This window comes from Populus trichocarpa, chromosome 17 (genome assembly GCF_000002775.5).
Source record: "Populus trichocarpa isolate Nisqually-1 chromosome 17, P.trichocarpa_v4.1, whole genome shotgun sequence".
Taxonomy (NCBI): Eukaryota; Viridiplantae; Streptophyta; class Magnoliopsida; order Malpighiales; family Salicaceae; genus Populus; species Populus trichocarpa.
In genome coordinates, this window is record NC_037301.2 from 12,131,364 (window position 1) to 12,147,039 (window position 15,676).

The 15,676-nt window shown below is 33.9% G+C and overlaps 2 protein-coding genes across 6 annotated transcripts; both read right to left on the minus strand.

Moving 5' to 3' along the window:
- Positions 1 to 1,495: 1,495 nt before the first annotated feature.
- On the minus strand, positions 1,496 to 3,432 carry LOC7460986 (uncharacterized). The gene is made up of 5 exons (XM_024588861.2): positions 2,844 to 3,432; positions 2,654 to 2,757; positions 2,358 to 2,526; positions 2,149 to 2,271; positions 1,496 to 2,071 (listed from the first exon to the last, which is right to left on the minus strand). Exons 1-5 carry the CDS (start codon positions 3,027 to 3,029, stop codon positions 1,793 to 1,795), a joined length of 861 nt encoding a protein of 286 aa, XP_024444629.1. The 5' UTR covers positions 3,030 to 3,432; the 3' UTR covers positions 1,496 to 1,792.
- Positions 3,433 to 7,100: 3,668 nt separating this feature from the next.
- On the minus strand, positions 7,101 to 13,809 carry LOC18099502 (ubiquitin receptor RAD23c). 5 transcript variants are annotated; one of them, XM_006383403.3, is made up of 13 exons: positions 13,617 to 13,809; positions 13,223 to 13,384; positions 12,236 to 12,286; positions 11,831 to 11,884; positions 10,967 to 11,046; positions 10,784 to 10,831; positions 9,261 to 9,438; positions 8,565 to 8,708; positions 8,421 to 8,486; positions 8,295 to 8,342; positions 8,091 to 8,197; positions 7,930 to 8,008; positions 7,101 to 7,438 (listed from the first exon to the last, which is right to left on the minus strand). In XM_006383403.3, exons 1-13 carry the CDS (start codon positions 13,680 to 13,682, stop codon positions 7,322 to 7,324), a joined length of 1,200 nt encoding a protein of 399 aa, XP_006383465.1. In that variant the 5' UTR covers positions 13,683 to 13,809; the 3' UTR covers positions 7,101 to 7,321. The 5 variants fall into 5 exon arrangements, with proteins under 5 accessions (XP_006383465.1, XP_024444867.1, XP_024444868.1 ...); XM_024589099.2 differs by having other exon boundaries at positions 9,261 to 9,441; positions 13,617 to 13,808; XM_024589100.2 differs by lacking the exon at positions 12,236 to 12,286 and having other exon boundaries at positions 9,261 to 9,441.
- Between the last annotated feature and the right edge of the window lie 1,867 nt (positions 13,810 to 15,676).

Here is a 15,676-nt window from a genome sequence, read left to right on the forward strand (position 1 = left end):
AGAGTGAATCCAAAAATTGTTCTCTCATTCCAGGTATATCATGGCAACATCCGGATATTACGACGATCTTATAAAATTATGCTCAATGAAAAAAAAATCTGGCATTTTATTCTATGAGGAAAAATATCTAGTTTAAAGGTCGTTATCTAACGTTATGATTACTAGAAACTCTAACTGGTCAATAGAGATTATATGATATGGAACTAGTTACGTAAAAAAAAAGATATTATCACCATTTAAACGTTCTACCTAAGACAAACTGCATTGCTGATTTTGTCTAAAATTGCTAAGAATTTGTTCTTCTCTTTTTTTTTTGTTCTTTTTATAATGTTCCTGACTCTGACGTCAGTGAATGTTTACTTATAAGTATTTCTGACTCTGGTGTTGGTAAATATTACACAAACGTAGAAAGTGCAATATTCCTGACTTTGGCTCAAGTGAATAAGTTCGTAAAATTTTGAATTTTTAAAGAAGAAAAAAAATATTCTATGCCCTTTTTACCCTTTTTTTTATTTGCTCTTTTTAAACAAGAATAAAAAAATGCATTGCACAACAAATTTGTGTTTAACAGTAAAGGTCCATAAATTAAGCACGGAGCAGAAAAAAAACAAAACTCAAACAGAAAAAAGAAAAAAACAAAGTGCGAGGGGCTCACAAATAAATCAACAAAAGATATCCAAATTTTTCTGGAATTTTCTGATATCGAAAAAGGGCTCGTTTGGGCAGATATCAAAACAAAACATGGATAAAAATACATGGCAAAAGCATGAAGGTGTGTTTTGCCGAACACACTCTTAGCAAACAACAATTTGGGTTGGTTGGGCCTGAGACCCAGACCCAACCCACTCTTCTTCTTCTTATTTTTTTATTGGGCTAGATCTAGCCCATCTATATGGATTGGGGCGGCATGTTTTCAATTTGATCTTTGAAGTTTTTGACATTTTTAAACAAACCCCTAGGCAAAATTGTAATTAGACCTCTGCATTTCGGTGTCTTTTACAAAACAATCATTGGCTTCTAATTTAATCAATTTAGTCCTTAATTGACTTTTCAACTTTTTAATTCTTTCCAAATTACCCTTGGAAAAATAAATTAAACTTCCTATAATACCCTTATCTTTTCACTTTGGTCCTTAGACTTTAATTTCTTACAATTGTGACCCTAATTAGCCCTGAATTTTAATATTACTTCAATTAAGCCCCTGATTTTCTTAATTAAACTAATTCTAAGTTTAATTGAGTCTCCAAACTTATCAATTCTTCAATTAAACTCCCGATATCATTATTTAAACCAATTTAAAGTTTAATAAAGTTCCCAGACTTGTCAATTTTTTCAATTCCTACCAAAATTAACTTCCAAAGTTATAATTCCACCCTGAACAACCCTCAAAAACTTCTCATTTGTGTTGTGCTCAGCCAAATCTCTTTTTGTCTTAATTCATTCCACTCATCATTTCATTTTCTTTATCTTTTTATTTATATAAAAATCAAAATCAAAAATCAAAAATCAAAATCAAAATCAAAAATTGAATTATCACATTATCGTTAGGATTCGGACTTGAATTAAATGGTGTCCTATCAAATACAGGTTTTGTTTTGCTCTCTTCTAACACCTTGAGATGCACTCTTCCATTTTATTTCATGTTTTCACCTACCGATTCAGGATTGATATTGACAATGTTATGGATTTTGTCAATTACCAACCTATCTTTTGATTGCATACTCTCCTTTGAAGCTTCATATATCCTTCGAAGTTCAGGTGTCAAAGACCCATCAGAATCATACACAATCCCTTATCCATGACTAGAATCACCATGACCATATTGTTCATTGTCCTGAGATTCATATCTTGAGAGTTCAACAGCAGCTCTTGCAGCATGTGCTGCGTAAGCTGCTGATTCAAAAGCATCTAGAGCTGCAGAAGCTACATCTTTGTATTTCCTTCCTTTCAATGATCCGGACAGCTCCTCCTCCGGCAAAACGTGGGTTCTGGCTTGGTACTCGGTAGCATCTAACTTGACTGATTTATATTCATGCTGCTGCTGCTTTGGCTGGTCGACATCCAGATTTTCCTGAAACCACCAACGACTGTTAAACCTCAATATTCCATAGGAAATTGTACTCATTTCGTAATGTAGAAGACTCGTACTTGTGCAACCACAGGAGCATCTTCCTCCAAATGCAGGATGATACCATTCTCAGTTGCAATGTCCTTTAGCAGTTTCTTTCTGCTTTCCAAGCTTGGTTGTCTTGCAGAAAGATTTTGTATAATCTAAAACAACAAAAGAAAAACACAATTAAATAAGATGTGAGAAGAAAATCTGGTACAATTTAATCTACAAATATTCAGCTATTTACATTAGGATGCACTCCGCAGTTTCTGCGCAACTCGACAGCACGAGCAGCGAATTCGTTTCCAAATCTCGTTGTGAAAACTCCACGAATCTCTTGCAACTCTGGAAACTCACCACATCTGGAAGATGCAAAGATCAAGCTCGATATTGCCTCCTTGAACTCAGGACACTCTCTATGTAAACAACGGTAATCCATATAAATTAATAATATTCAATCTCAGAACAAAGGAAACAAAGTTTTCAAACCCTGTATCACCACCACAGAAAATGAACATGATTGATGAAATTCAAGAAACTAACTTGTTTGTTTCAAGTTGAACAACTCTTTCGATCAGGAAATGTAAGTAATCCTCCATCATATCAAAAGCACCCAGCATATTCTGATCCTTGATGACATGCTCAACCTGCAGAGCAAACTCCATCACATATCAAATATATAAAGATTGAAAGATCAAAGAAGCAAAAGGTAAAGGGAATATCATGAATTTACGCGAAGTAGAGCTCTTTCTTGGTGTCCAAGGTTAAGGAGCTGAATAACATCAGACTTTGCAAGGGAAAGCCTGGCTTGTCTCTGGTTCTTGAGGATGACGATCCTAGATATTGCTAGTTTTGCTAGAGAACTGAATTTAGAGGTCTTGAGTTTCCTCCGGAAAAGAGCATCCAGTTTCTTTCCCATGTTTTGCACTCTATAATTTGTTGCTGCTGGTCTCAAACACCATGAAAGGCCTGAAGAAGCAAAACCTTATTCAGGGAAGTTTAAGAACCTCAAGGAGTAACTAAGACCATGAAAACTTCTCGATACAAATTGTTGTTCCTGTTTGATGTGTCTGTCTGTGATGAATTTCTATCACAGTCAGCTTCTCAGTTCACAGGTTGTCATATGTAGCAATCTATAATGTGTCACAAATTGGATGTTATTAGTTAGGTCAATATTGGTGAAGGTGATTTTAGCCCGTTCTCTACTTTGAATTGGACAAAGATTCTTTGGTTAGTTCTTGGCGGCTGCCGCTTCTTTTTGTCTAGAAGAAGGAATAATTCAGAAAACTATAAGCTATAATTTAAACAGAGATATTTTATTTTTATTAATATTTTTCTCAAGAGGTGAAACTGTTGTTTTTCCGTTGGCCATGACCTACTACGAGGGTGTAAAGGCCATAAGAGCAAAGAAAAATACAATATAAAACTACCACATGATATACAATTTTTTTTTATTATTATTTTTGTCGAATTTCAGGTCTTCAAAAATGTTGGCACATTATATGCGAATTATAATTTCACAAGTTTTTATGAAACTGTCAATTAATTTTATTTTGGACTTAACATTTGTGACAAGATAATGATTATTTTTATTAAGACATTGTTTGTTATTGCGATCCAATCGTATTTTTTTAAAAAATGATTTTTTTTTGCTTTAGATTAATTTTTTGATGTTTTTGTATCGTTTTGATGTGATGATATTAAAAAAATTAAAAATAAAAAAATATATATTATTTTAATATATTTTCAAACGAAAATCACTTTGAAAAACTACATTTACCACATCATCACAAACATTGCCTAAATAAGAAGTGAGATTCTAGATCTCAAACCCTAAAAAAAAGATGTCAATTCCAAAAAGCACCACCGTATAAAAAATAACGTAAGTTCAAGGAATAAATCGTAGGAATTTTAACATTCAATTCTATACCTACAAAGATTGTGTCATTACATGATACATCCTGGTACAAATTGCACTCTATCTTATATATTGATAACCAAGTGAATCTTTACTAATCTTCAATTTTGATCAGTTTAATATGTTAAGAATTCTTTAACTGAGCAGGATTGAGCGTTATGGTTACTCGCATGCGCTCAAATTCTCGTGGTTGATTTTTTTTTTTTAATCGTGAATCCTAATTATATGATCGACTGCTTCTTAGTTTTCTCAATTGATTAGAGCTTTTTAAGCTTGGTTGATTTTACTATTTAGAATCAATTTTAGACTATCTTTCCCTATACGATAAGGAATAGATATAGAATCTTATCATAATAGGCTTGTCAATCTATATGTTGTTAATTTTAATTATTTATGATAAGATGACAACTATTTTTATCAAACAAGAAATAAAAAGTGGATTTCTAGATCTCGAAATCCTAAGAAATGGATGTTCGTTTTAGGAAGTGACATTATGTTGAAAATAACAAGAGTTTAAGGAAAGAAATTGCATGAATTTAAACATAGAAGAATTGTAAATAAGGCAATAAAAACTTCCTAGCTAGGTAAAAGATAAAGAAAATTGAATTATAGAAACTGAATATATGAGGCTAACCATTCTTTGTAATTCTAGATCACCTATTTATAACGGTATAATGTTTGATACTCATTTAAATATCAACTTCTAATCCTATATAAATTTTGTCTATTAAATCAAGAAATTATACGATAAATTATAATATAAGTTAAACTTTATATTATTGATAATAATGTGAATCCTAACTACTCTATAATTTTAATCAGTTTACTTCTTGCTTTTTTGTTATAGCAATCCACAAAAATCAATAAAGAAAAAATATTTTTTTTTCTTTCTCTCTAGTTACTCTCCCAAGAAAACAACCTAAAGAAAGACCAACGCTTTCTTTCTATATTTATCTAAGCATGTGTCAGCCACAGACAAAAATAAAATAGGAAAAAACTTTTTTTTTCCTTCTGAACACCTTCAGACATGCACAAATATATCTTTTCATAGCTTCAATTTATTTTCTTTTCAATTCTAGTTTTCTTGACCCAATACCCAACATGTTATTGTGTAACTCGAGGGTTGAAAATGTGAGTCATGCTAGGGTTTTTTGCTAGGAAGGACCGCGCAAATACAGAATTCATAGATAAGGACCTAAAAATCAAAGTAGAGTTTGATAGTCTTGTATCGGATACTTGAAGTAGCCTGTCAAGAAGGTTTGGAATTTATCTTATTCTATGTGTTACTGTTCTTGGCTAATTTGGCGGAGCCTCATGTTATATCATATGCTGTTTTGAAGTCTGTGGATTAACAACACAAACTACAATAATTTGTGAAAGCATCATTTAATTGAATATTTTACCAAAAGGCCTTGTCATCCCCAAGAGATGATGAATGTATCAGAACCCTGTTTTGTAATCCAAGTGGGCATCACTTGTGTAGAAGTTTATTCATTTCTCATATTAAATCCCAAGTTGAATTTGTTTATTTGCCCTCTTTTTCTTTCCTTTTCCCTTTCTTTATGAATTCCTGGATACAGGTGGGTCCTGGCCATGAAAGCAAAATATCAGCAACAATTTATGTGTAGCCTAGTGGTCTTTGAAAGAAAAGTTTGCAGAGCCAAATTCATCAATGGTGGGTTCTACTTTATGGTAGATTTCACATGATTTTAATTAGATTTATGGTGAGTTAGGTTCGCTAGAATAAAAGGATTAGAATTCGGGTTTGAGTTCGTACAAGAGTAAAACGCATCATTCTAGAGAGAAAAAAAAAAAAAAAAGGGAGGGCGACATAGCTACATGAATTTGTTGAACAACAAAGCCTTAGCATTCAGTTTGACAGAATGGTGTAAAAGATCAAGGCCAGATTAAGAAAGAATTAACTCTGGAAAGAGAAGAAAATGGAACTCTTTGACAGACAAATGGAAGCGCTGACTAATTGTACCTCCCAACCTGGCAACGTGAATGCCTTAATGGCCATGACTGGCTCAACAAATTATATAAATACATGGGAATTTAAGCATGCTGGACCTCTCAAGTTTCAACTTTCAACACTGAAATGATGCGTTCAGACTCCGAAATATACACTGCAGATTATTGGAACCAAGTCAGATTAAGCCTAAATAACGAAGTCAAATTCTCCTACTGCTGTCTTCTCTTAGTCTTTCCAGAGCTATGGGCATGGCATGACAAATTCTCCTACTATAAAGCGTGCTCGACACTGCAATACATGTTCTCATGACTCTGTTCATGGCTGAAGGTCCAAGGAAATTGAATTGGAGCTTCTTGGAAATTACTTCCAAGTCCAGTTCGGTACCGAGTCCATACGCTCTTGTTTATGGAACCAGAGCATGCTCGGACTTGGGACGGTAAAGATATAATAAGCTCGGACTCGTATAAGCCGACTTGATTGCGTGTGTTTTGGTTAGGGAAAGAAAATGGGCACTTGGGGTTTTCCCTGGTCAACTCAACGAGCTAGCAGATTCCAGCTCTAAGGGTCACATTAATGCTATAAATCCGAGCAAGATTAGGTTCTATCATTGTGGATTCCTGTCATTTCAGAAATAATCTAAACCATTGATCTAATCATGATGTTCATTCTAGACCATTATCAAGCACTCATTCTAAACACGCATTGCATCTTGACCATTGATTCAGCACAGCTAGCTACCTTTTTACCCTATATTTAAATTATCAGGAGAGAAATCCAAATATAACCCATAGTTGGATGAAAGTTGAACCAACAAGACATCATGCCATCCCTCCCGAGTGTGAGAGGAACCTTAGGCCCCGTATCGAGCACTTAGGCCCCGTATCGAGCACCGAAGCCTATCGTCTTCAGTGTTGGCTTTGCGAGGGAGTAGTTTATATGCACATGCTGAAACATACCTTGCACAGCAAATTTGAAAGCACCATTAAAGGCTACAAAGACAAGTATACCAGAATGCCACACATGTCCTACGAGCCTTGTTGCCCAGTAGATGGATGCTTCTGTGGTATTAGAATAGAGATCCACGACTGTAATGGTGAGAATGGATAAAAAGAAGCACAATTCCCATATTCAAACACAATTATACAATTATGTGTTTCTGATATTATGATAACTGAATTTTCAAAACAATGAAAGCAGAAAGTGCTATGTTTGCCCATGGATAAAATGGGGACATGAACATTTTGACAGTCTCTGCTCACGAGGTTCCACAAGGTAAAACCAGTTTGGGATAGAGCACAACTAGACATGAGAAATACTTGTTTCATTCATCGAACTCATGCATGTGGTCTAATAGATAGTTAGCTGCCAGTTCTTCATTCTTGTTGCATGCAAAGAACACCTCCAATACTAAGGCTCGATCAAAGCCCATTGCTACAAGCTGCCAAATTGACTTTGTCAATGTAGACCCGAGGAAAAGATAGTTTAGATCATAGAAAATTAGAGACTTATAAGGACTTCTGCTTTTCTGCATGTGTACATGCTCTTGAGCATCGAGAGCAGAAAATTATCATCTCATTAAATGCACAATTTCAAGGACATCACATAACCATGGAAGTAAATTTTTAGCGATGTATGCAAAAGACAATTCAAGGATTTCAATGCATGTGGCATGTGGCATGTGGCATGTGCCATGACCACCTAGCACCTAAAGTGCAAATCAAAGGTTAACGGAGGCATAGAAGCACTGGAAAAAGGAAAACAAATATCAATCAAATTTAGCAGATGCAGTCCCAACAATACTTTTCAAGGCATGTATGAAAAATGCAAGCGACCAAGATAACTTCAAAACTGTGATTCGGCTACAAATTTTAAGCGAAAAATGAAACAAAGCACCAATAGTCAAAGAATAGTGTCAAGTGATGAACTTACACGGTCTATTGCTTCACGCTCCTCAGGGGTGACAGTCACTGTTTGTGGCACCGCAGAAGCTAATTGGCCAAGCACATTCCTGATTATCCATAAATAGAAGCAATTTAGTATCACATGCAAGGAATTCTGTGCATATCATTCTAAAAACAGATTCATCTCACCCCTCTCCTTCAACAGGTTCATTTATCAAGCGCAGGAAATCAGGCTGATGCTCTTGAATGAGCCGCATCAAGTGTGGATTTTGCTTCCCTAGCTCCTGAAGCATAGGCTGCAATACATTAAAAGTCATTGATCGTCTGTAGGTTAGCACCTTAAAGTATGGCAACAAGCAGGAAAAAACACATAATCAGAATCCTACAAAGTACCTGTAGGATTTGAGGGTTTGCTTGCACCATAGCTCGCAAGGCTTGGAACTGAAATTAAGGAGAGGGGTCTATAAAAGCTTCAAGCAAATTAGTGAATGTTACACTAATAATAAAAATCTAAAATACCTGTTGGCTGTTGCGTAAGAAATCCAAGTTGCCTGCACCAGCATTAGAACCCGTACTGGGTAGGCCCTGGTTCCATAACAATGATATTCATCAATTGAACCACCCTGATGAGGCCTGGAAACTACAGATCAAAGAAATACATACCTGTGGAAAGAGATCTAATGGATTTGCATTTGGTCCACCACTAGGAGGTGCAGCTGGTTGCTGAGCCTGAGCTGGAGGATTTACAGCGACACCACTTGCTGGACCTTGGGCAACTGGTGGAACCTCAGCTTGCTCTGGAATACCCTGATATTACAATTCAAATACTAAATTGACTACCACCATACTAGTAAATAAAGAAAACAAAACAAGTGGGAGTAAAATACACTTGCAACCAACTAAAGTCTCACCAAAAGAAGAAGAAATGTTAAAGCTCTTATCAGTACAAAAGTGTTGATCTCATTATCACTAATTAGCATAACAAAATGTTGATGATTTATTTCAAGTACATAAACCATATACACATAGATGTAATCATGGCTTCTCATGAATGTTTCCATTTTTGCGAAGGGGGATTATTGCCTAAGTCTAGATCTTTGGCTGGCCAATATATTGCCATTAAGGCTTGACATTAAGCAACATATTGCTATTAAGGTTCAACAGTATTATCCAAGAAAAGACATTGAGAAGATGGGGGAGGGAGAGCTCAAGATGAACAAATAATATCAAAGATCAGACAATATATACCAACACTTTTTAGTTTTCAATTAGAGAAGAAAAAATGAAAGCAACTGAGAATAAACTAGATCCAGTCACCAGGTTACAGAATTATGGACTCACAATTGTTCAATGACTTACCGAGTATAGATATTCAACAGCTCGCTCGGGGTTGTTGAATGCAGCACGTAGAGCACGAACAACAGTCTCTCGGTTCCAACTTCCTCCACCCATATCGAGAATCTGTTGAATGGTTGCTTCTAAGTTACTTCCTGCAACAAGATTTGAAGCCGCTTGCCCATACATGTCTGCATCTGAACTGCTACAATAACAAGAAAATATCCAAATATATAAACATATAATAGTGGAATCTCCGATTCTGAAGTGCTTCAATGACAAGAAAAGAAAAATATTACATAACAATGGGAATGCATCAAGTGTTCAAATTGTTATGAATCATTTTACTACCTCAAGGCCAATTTAATGATTTATTATAATTGGCTAGTAACTGGTGCATGACCCACCAATAATTTTGATTAGTATTTCTTATTAAGAGCACAGATTTGTATATTTTATCATTTGGTTATTAAGAAACCTCACAAATCTACATCCGTCCAGAATAAGTATTCTCGTATTAAGAGAGAGTTTTCACTGATATGAGGTTCAAGAATTAAAAAAAAAAAGCTGTTTCCTTTGTGATTCTAATTGAAATAGGTTATCTTCTATAATTTTATGTAACTTTAAATTTTTCATAAAAGAACTCAACGAATCACAGGAGCTTGTGATAAATTTCAATTCACTGCTTAATTGAGAAATCTTCCATAGTCAAGATTTATTATTTACAGAAAAAAATTAACTGACAAATTTCTTGATTAAATGAAGATTTACTACCAAATAATAATGAAAGTTGATTAGGCTATGTATTTTTCTGCTGTTGACATTTACGCTACAAATAATTTTCCCATTCATAGGGTTGAATATCACATATTATAGTGTTCGTTGAACATTAAAATTAAATATTTAAATCTGTATGCAAAATAGACTGTTACACTAATAGCAAAACCAAAGAAAATAACATGAGCAACAATGAGATTGGTTGTCGTTTTCTAAAATTTCAGCTAACATGAGAACTTTAAATGATTTTACAAGCCATGGTGATCCATGATGTGGACAAAAAAAATTAAAGTCCTACTAAAATAGAAAAAAACCAGTAAAATTGTTAACAATGCAGAGAAAAATAAATAAAAGATACATACTTTGTAATCATTTTTTACATTTTTATTAAAAAAAATGTGTTAAATACATATATATATATATATAAAAAAAAAAACTGCACAATACAAAGGAAAAATTGAATAGTAAACAAACAAGTGAAAACATTCTTTTACGGATCCTTTTTTTATTACTAACCCTTTCTATTAGGAAAAAAAATCACATACAAAAAAAATTCATGTGCATGACTTGTGACATAAAAGCTAGGAAATGAAAAAAGGAAACCATCTAATCCATGCTAAAGATGAGTTGATAAAGATAATCCAGTTAATTGAATTATGAAGGCTGTAGATCATGAAACTTATATAGACCAAAACACATGTGATCATGGTATCAAACCCCTTAACAGTGATAATAAAGATTGGTTAAAACTAGTACAAGAAAATACTCACAGAGCTGAAATAACTACAGAAGGACTGGATTCAGCAGCGGACTGAGGCCTGCAAGATTCACAACTTCAGAACAGAAAAGACCAGAAAATACAAACCCAAGTAATGGCAGAAAATGCAAACATATTCTGACATTTGAACAAAACACAGAAGATAGTAGAAATAGGCTGTAAATTCAACACCCACAATGCTGCAGCTGGGACAGCAGCTTGAGATGTTGATGATGGTTGGGTCACATTGGAAGGCAAAGAACTTGTAGGTTGGGCCTGTGAGCAAGCAGTTGTATTAGTTTACCTCAGAAAGTGACTTAACAACAGAAATTGAATCATATTGCTAACAGAGCATCTGTTATTGCTGCTTGTTGCGAAAATAATGAAAAGCAGAAAGAAGGATGCAAAAAAGTTCAAGATCTTTTATTTTAGCTACAAAAAGATATCCTCTTGCTTGATCAAGATATCTAATAAATGGGTGTTTGTTAAACCAATAACATTAAAATGCATTTATAAATATTGGTAGAGTGTCATTTCTTGGAGAGCCTTTGAAAGATCAAAGTCACATTTAGATTTTAGAGTGTCCATTGCTTGAGGGATGCTGGGGGCATGGCATAAACGATTGATAAAAATCAATAATAGGGAACAGTGTGCTGACATCATTCTTGGGGTGTGCTTTACAGAATTAGCATGGATTGTGGCTCACTTGGATCATGTCAGACACAATGGAACTAGATCTGAATGTTTTAAGCAGCAGGACTGGAGAGTTTTGCAGAGGCAAAAGGTACCTCTGGTGTTTGCATTCCATCATCCGAGGTGAAAGCAATAAAAGAGCATTCAATGGGGAAGAAGTAGATTGTGGCATTATAATTTTAGCATTAAGAAATTACTTTTGAAACTGTAGACAAACTGATACAGCAAAAATCAAAACACAGAGAGTGTCTGTGTTAAGCATAATAAATCATGCATGCCAAAGCATCTCTTCATAAAAGTTAATAAAGGAATGCACCTTTGGATTCTGCAACCAAACAAATAAATGTAGAGACCATTTTACACTTACTAGGGTTGGTGGTGCTGCTGTTGCAGTAGAGGGTCCGCCTGATGATACCTTACTCTACACATGTTTGGGCATATGCATAAATCAGTAAGCATAATTTATAAAATTTCTGGCATCACACTAAATGAAAGTGTAATAATGTTATTGATTTTACAAATCAGAGTGTGACTAAAATACACTACATTGGACTTAAAATGGCAAATCTACCATCATTTTTCATCACTATGACAACAAGATTTACCATGTACAAATATACATATGTAGAAAGACAGCCTTAGGCAGCCCCCAGTCCAGCTGTCCACTATTATTGTACCACATTGATACTTAAAATTCCATTTCACGAGCTATAAAAATTTCAAACGTCACTAAGGAATTCATATACACCATTAGATAAGTTCAGAAAAATACATTTGGTGGTGCTGCTGTTGCAGTTGAGGGTCCGCCTGATGATACCTTACTCTACACATGTTTGGACATATGCATGGATCAGTAAGCATAATTTATAAAATTTCTGGCATCACTCTAAATAAAAGTGCAATAATGTTATTGATTTTACAAATCTGACAGCATGACTAAAATAAACTACATTGGACTTAAAATGGTAAATCTACCATCATTTTTCATCACTGTGATAACGAAATTTACCATGTATAAATATTCATATATAGAAAGACAGCCTTAGGCAGCCCCGTGTCCAGCTGTCTACTATTATTGTACCACATTGATACTTAAAATTCCATTTCACGAGCTATAAAATTTCAAACATCACTAAGGAATTCATATACGCCATTAAATAAGTTCAGAAAAATACATTTGCAGCACAGAAGCAGCAAAGCCACAGCAACTTACTTTATAAGAAAAAGCTGAGTAAATGAATGTCAGCATTACAACGTTGGCTATTTTCAACGAAGGGCTAATGAACCCAACCCTTGAGGTACAACAATACAGCCTTAACAAATGCACTATAAGAATAGCAACAAAATATTAATAATATTATTAAGCTTCCCATATTTCTTCATAAGCAATAAACTAAAATATGCATAAGTCACAAAACAAACCCTGCCAGCACCCCTCTTAACTATTTTTGTTTCTATGCAAAATGAGAAATAACGAAAAACCCCTACCAGACAAACCCCGCCGCATATAGAGCCAGTCCGGGAAAATTTTCATCATCTTGACATGGGAAATAGAGAATGAAACAAACAAGCAATAGTATTTTTAGTGTATAAATATCAAAATTCTCTAAGTGCATTTATTGAACATAACCGAACTTTCAAAACAAGGACTAATTGTTGGCTTTATGCTGTTATGTATATTCAAAATTCGCAGCATTTCCTTCCACTTAGAAAGCTTCCTTTTATCACTAAAATTAGGAACGAAAGCAAGAAAACTCACCTTGCTTAACATAACAACAATAAAACTATTTTCAGCAACTTTACTTTCATCCAATGTTGTATCGTCTTTAAGTACTTTCCCTTGATAAATCAGCATCTGCTGCGCCGCCGGATAAACATCCGCTCCCTGTACATTCTCTATGTTTTTCTTCACTTCAACCACCTAAATTAAATTAAATTAAGAAAGGAAAATTACTAAAATTAAACTAAACAGCTGAAAAAATAGAGAAAAAAAAACGTAAAAGCCTGAATAACCTAGAAAAAAATCGAAAAAAAATACACCAAATTGAAATTAATTACTGAGATTAAACCCTAAAACAATAATTAATAGTTTACAATCAGTATAATTAGCGTGAAAATCGAAGAATTAAAGCGACGAAAGGGAGATGAATTACCGTATCTTCAGGTTTGACTTCGATCTCGAAGTTAGTACCCTTCAAAGTCTTTACAAAAACCTTCATTATCTTGAATCCGAATAATAGTCGATTATTCCTCTCCGGCGGGTGAACACTGATCTCCGGTGGCCGCCGGATAGAGAGAAAGAGAGTAGAGGAAGAGGCAAAGTAGGAGTCGATGAGAAATTAAAGAAGTGGGCTTTGGTTTTGTTGATATTAGCTGGACGAACAGGGGTAGGAATTGAGTAACGGCTCAGTTTATTTCTGAAACGGTGTGACACCCAATTATTTGACGGCACGTGCAGAGATGTGGAATTTGTGCAACGTGTTGTGCTTTTATTGGGTGGTTAGGAGTGAGAGGAAAAAGGAGAAGAAAGCGTTTGTCTACGTGAGCAAAGCGCGCAGAGAAGTAAAGATAATCCGAGTTAGGTGTAGATCTGATAAATTTGATAAAATTAATATTTTATATTATTCGTATAGAAATAATATGTTTTTAGGGAATACTTTGATTTGATTTGATTGTTGGAACTTTTGATTTTTATTTGTATTATTAATTAACTATAAAATTAAAAGTTGGGTGTTTTTCACTCAGTTATCATTGTTTACACATTTACAAAACAGAACAGTGTGGATCTCATATGCTTTTTTTAATAATTTATTTTTTAGATGATTAAATCCTAATTAAAAATCAATTGCTTTAGATTTTTTAGTTAATGATAAAATTAAAAAAAAAAGACCTGGATAAAAAGGACGTCAAACATAGATGGCGTGTCATAGATTTTAAAATATATATATATTTAGGTCCTCAATCTTTCAAAATAACACAAATTATACAACTTAAATCCCTTTAAATTAAAAAAATCAATTTTGGTATAAAAATTTATTTGTATTATCCTTCGGTCCTTGAATAAAAAGCGAAAAGAGAGGGGTCGTTGGATTCCAATAATGAGAAAAAAAATCATCATTCAAGTTATTTTTTACCACTAAAATGGATTTCTTTTATGTTCATGAGTTCCATAAGATAAAAGAAGCTTAATGATGGTTTTTTGGTGCCTCAATATCTCCTAAAAAGAGAGATCTAGATTGAGAAAGATAAATCTAAAGTGGTTTGATTTCGGGTATGTTGGCCATTTTTTTTGTTTTTTTACTATTTTTTGGTGTTTTAAGTTGATTGGTTGGTTTGTGGGTGTTTCAAGGATATTAACGAGGTATTTTTAGGTTGAAATAACTTTAAAATTAGGTATTTTGGCCAAAAGAAACATTCTTTCAACTTTTTGGCCACCACGACAATGGTTGGAAACTAGGCTGCAACGTGTTGTTTGTGTATTTAAAAAAAAACGAACGACAAGTTGTCCATCTATTTAGAAAAACAATAATAAAATAAAACAATCAAGCTCAGGCACACAAGTCTGTGTTTGAAGGCCTTCCCACACACCTCCAAGGTTGTTAATTCCATTCTGTTTCATCCAGAATTGCTAAAACATTTCATACCAATTCAAAAAACGGAATAATTTTCATTTTATTTCAAATCTTGATCCGTTCCGGATTTTCCAAATAAATTTCGAGCGGAATGTTCTGGTTTCATTTCACATGTTCCGTTTCGAGGTTGAAAAGCCATTGAATCAAATTGAACTCGGTTCAATTTGATTAATTAAATCACTCAAGTATAAAAAGCTTTTTTTTCATTACTATTTTCAATAACAATGATATTAATTTTTTAAAACTAGATTTATCACTAATATATATGGTTTATATTCATGTTTTTTTTTTTCATATTTATACTTTGTAGGAATTTGAGCAAAACAATAGATACTTTAGATCCCATTAGCCTTGATAATATTGATGTATTGAATGAATGAATTTGTGAAGAACTTAACCTTCTTGATGGAGATGATATAGGTTAGGAGACTATTGAAACACCTTTGTTTACTTTAACTTTAGAGAATGAAAAGATATGTTTTAATGACGAGAATGAGCTTGAAATAATCAATTATTAGAATGTTCAGATGATAACTTTCCCTACATACCACCACAAGATCAATATCATTATTTCTTTGTTA